Source organism: Galeopterus variegatus, unplaced genomic scaffold (assembly GCF_000696425.1).
Source record: "Galeopterus variegatus unplaced genomic scaffold, G_variegatus-3.0.2 Scaffold2989, whole genome shotgun sequence".
NCBI classification, from domain to species: domain Eukaryota; kingdom Metazoa; phylum Chordata; class Mammalia; order Dermoptera; family Cynocephalidae; genus Galeopterus; species Galeopterus variegatus.
Window position 1 is genome coordinate 155,413 of NW_007729100.1, and position 2,102 is coordinate 157,514.

At 35.0% G+C, this 2,102-nt stretch overlaps 1 protein-coding gene across 5 annotated transcripts in view; it reads right to left on the bottom strand.

Moving 5' to 3' along the window:
- The window catches only part of CASC1 (cancer susceptibility candidate 1), a 50,169-nt gene that overhangs the window by 13,104 nt on the left and 34,963 nt on the right, over positions 1 to 2,102 (bottom strand). For 2 of the 5 annotated variants that reach the window (XM_008583644.1, XM_008583645.1), the window contains exon 7: positions 607 to 682. The exons of the other annotated variants lie outside the window; for them this stretch is intronic. In XM_008583644.1, coding sequence (XP_008581866.1) covers positions 607 to 682 — 76 coding nt within the window. The remainder of the gene's footprint in view (positions 1 to 606; positions 683 to 2,102) is intronic. 5 annotated transcript variants of the gene reach the window in all.

Here is a 2,102-nt window from a genome sequence, read left to right on the forward strand (position 1 = left end):
AAAGATGGACAAAATAGACATCACTATCACCTTGACATTTCTATCCAATTGCTACTTGGCAAAATTGAGTACAAAAATTTATAAATATTTGTACTCAAAAATGTTGAGAGATTCCCAATTGTGTACGTGTGCTTGTGAAAGTTCATTGCAACATTGTTTGTAGTAATAAGAAGTTAGAAATAACCTTACTGTCTATCAACAGAGATTTAAATAATATTCCATTATTGAATGGAATTATACAGCTACTAAAAAAAGTGAGGTCGCCAAAGTATTCTTACTTAGAATACTGTTGAATATTTTTTATTTATGTAGATTATGGATTGTGTTCTATATATGTAACATAATGTTAAATGGGAACAAAAAGTAATTTTCAGTAAAAACATTTGTGTGATACAATCCCATGGTTTTATTAATAATCAAAAGAGAGAGAGAGTAAATAAAAGAAATCTGTTAACACTGGCTTATTTCAGAGGAGGGACTATGAAGAATTTTCACTTTAAACATATTTCTGCAATGTCTGAATATTTTTTACAATGATGCTGCATTTCTTTTGCAAGAAGAAAATCTCAATAATGTTAAATTCTGCAGATGTAATTTAGAATATACCTGTTGAAACAGTTTTACTTAATAATTTTATCTCCAGCTCACAGGTTATGGGTTCATGTTCTTCCCCAACAGAACTCTACAAAAAAACACAGGACAGTAGGGTGTGGTTGTCAGTGTCTGCTTCAGCCCAGAGTCATTCTCCTTCTGTGCCAGTTCCCACCCTAGATGCCCACTACCTTATTTCTAGGGCCCCAAACTGACACTCGTCCTGCCATAAAACTGGCCTCTAAAGCATTATTTTAAAAAGCAGTTTAGCTCAACTGGTTAGAACACAGCCTTGCAACACCAAGGTCACAGGTTCAGATCCCCAAACTGGTCAGCCAACAAAACAACCAAAAAAAACAAAAAGCAGTTAAAGTGAGTGCACATCTCCACAGAACTTCATGAGGGCAAGATCTAGCCCACTCAGTTTCTCTGCTGAAAACCCTCAGGTGTAAATTATAGAGACTTGGAAGCAATGCAAGCTATAAAAAATATTATTTATATTTGCATTTTGACTTTAGTCAAGGAGTAGATTTTGCCAGAATTTGATAATCAGCTCTCTAATAGAGTAATTCCAAAGCCTGCTTTTGTGTAAGTTTCTTAAGAAAATTAAAGATTCTGTGCATCAAGTGATGTAGAAAATAATATCTTTTTATACTCTAGTAGTAAAAATATAAGACAATGTGGGTGAGGGATGTCTAAATCTGCCACCAACTTACCTTTGTGACCTTGAACACCAACTTACCTTTGTGTTCCTTAACTGTTACGAGCCTCAAATTCCTGATCTAACAACAACATATTTGCTACTTAACTGAGTACCAGACATGTAATGCACCCTGCAAACAATCCTGAGAGATAAGGAAACTGAAGCTTAGGGAGATAACTGTCCTAAGGGTCAAATAAAATAATTGAAGTAAAAGAACTCTGTATACTGGAAAGCACTAGATAAATGTAGTGTTGTTTTTATAAAAGTTTAATACATATGTGCTAATACTTGTAAACTGGATGATATCCAGCAAACTTCTTTAACCTCAGATACTACCTGTACTTCTGCAGCCACAGAATAACCTTATACCAGCATTCTAGTCAGAAGCTTAAATATGGTTAAACCCACCATCACTTTTATCTTCAACCACCACACACAGACAAGTCCCCTTAGTAAACTATCCTTTCCCTTACCTCATCACTATATTGTCCTGTGTATCTTCCTCTGGACCAGCTTTAACACTATTGCATTCTCTGCCAGTCCTTTCCATGGTGCTCTGAAATGTCTCACTTACTCACTCATTCATTCAAAGAATTTTTATAGAGTTCCTAAATTGTACAGGCATTGCTAGATACTGTGAATTATAAAAATGAAAAAGACAAAGTCCCTGAGTTGAGGAGTTTCCAATCTATTAGGGAAGTAGGTAAACAAATAGGTATAATATAGTTTTGTGGGTGCTGTAATAAAAAGCGAGGGATTTCCAACAGTAGAACAAGGAAGAATAGTCAATTCTGTGTGGAAAAGGGTG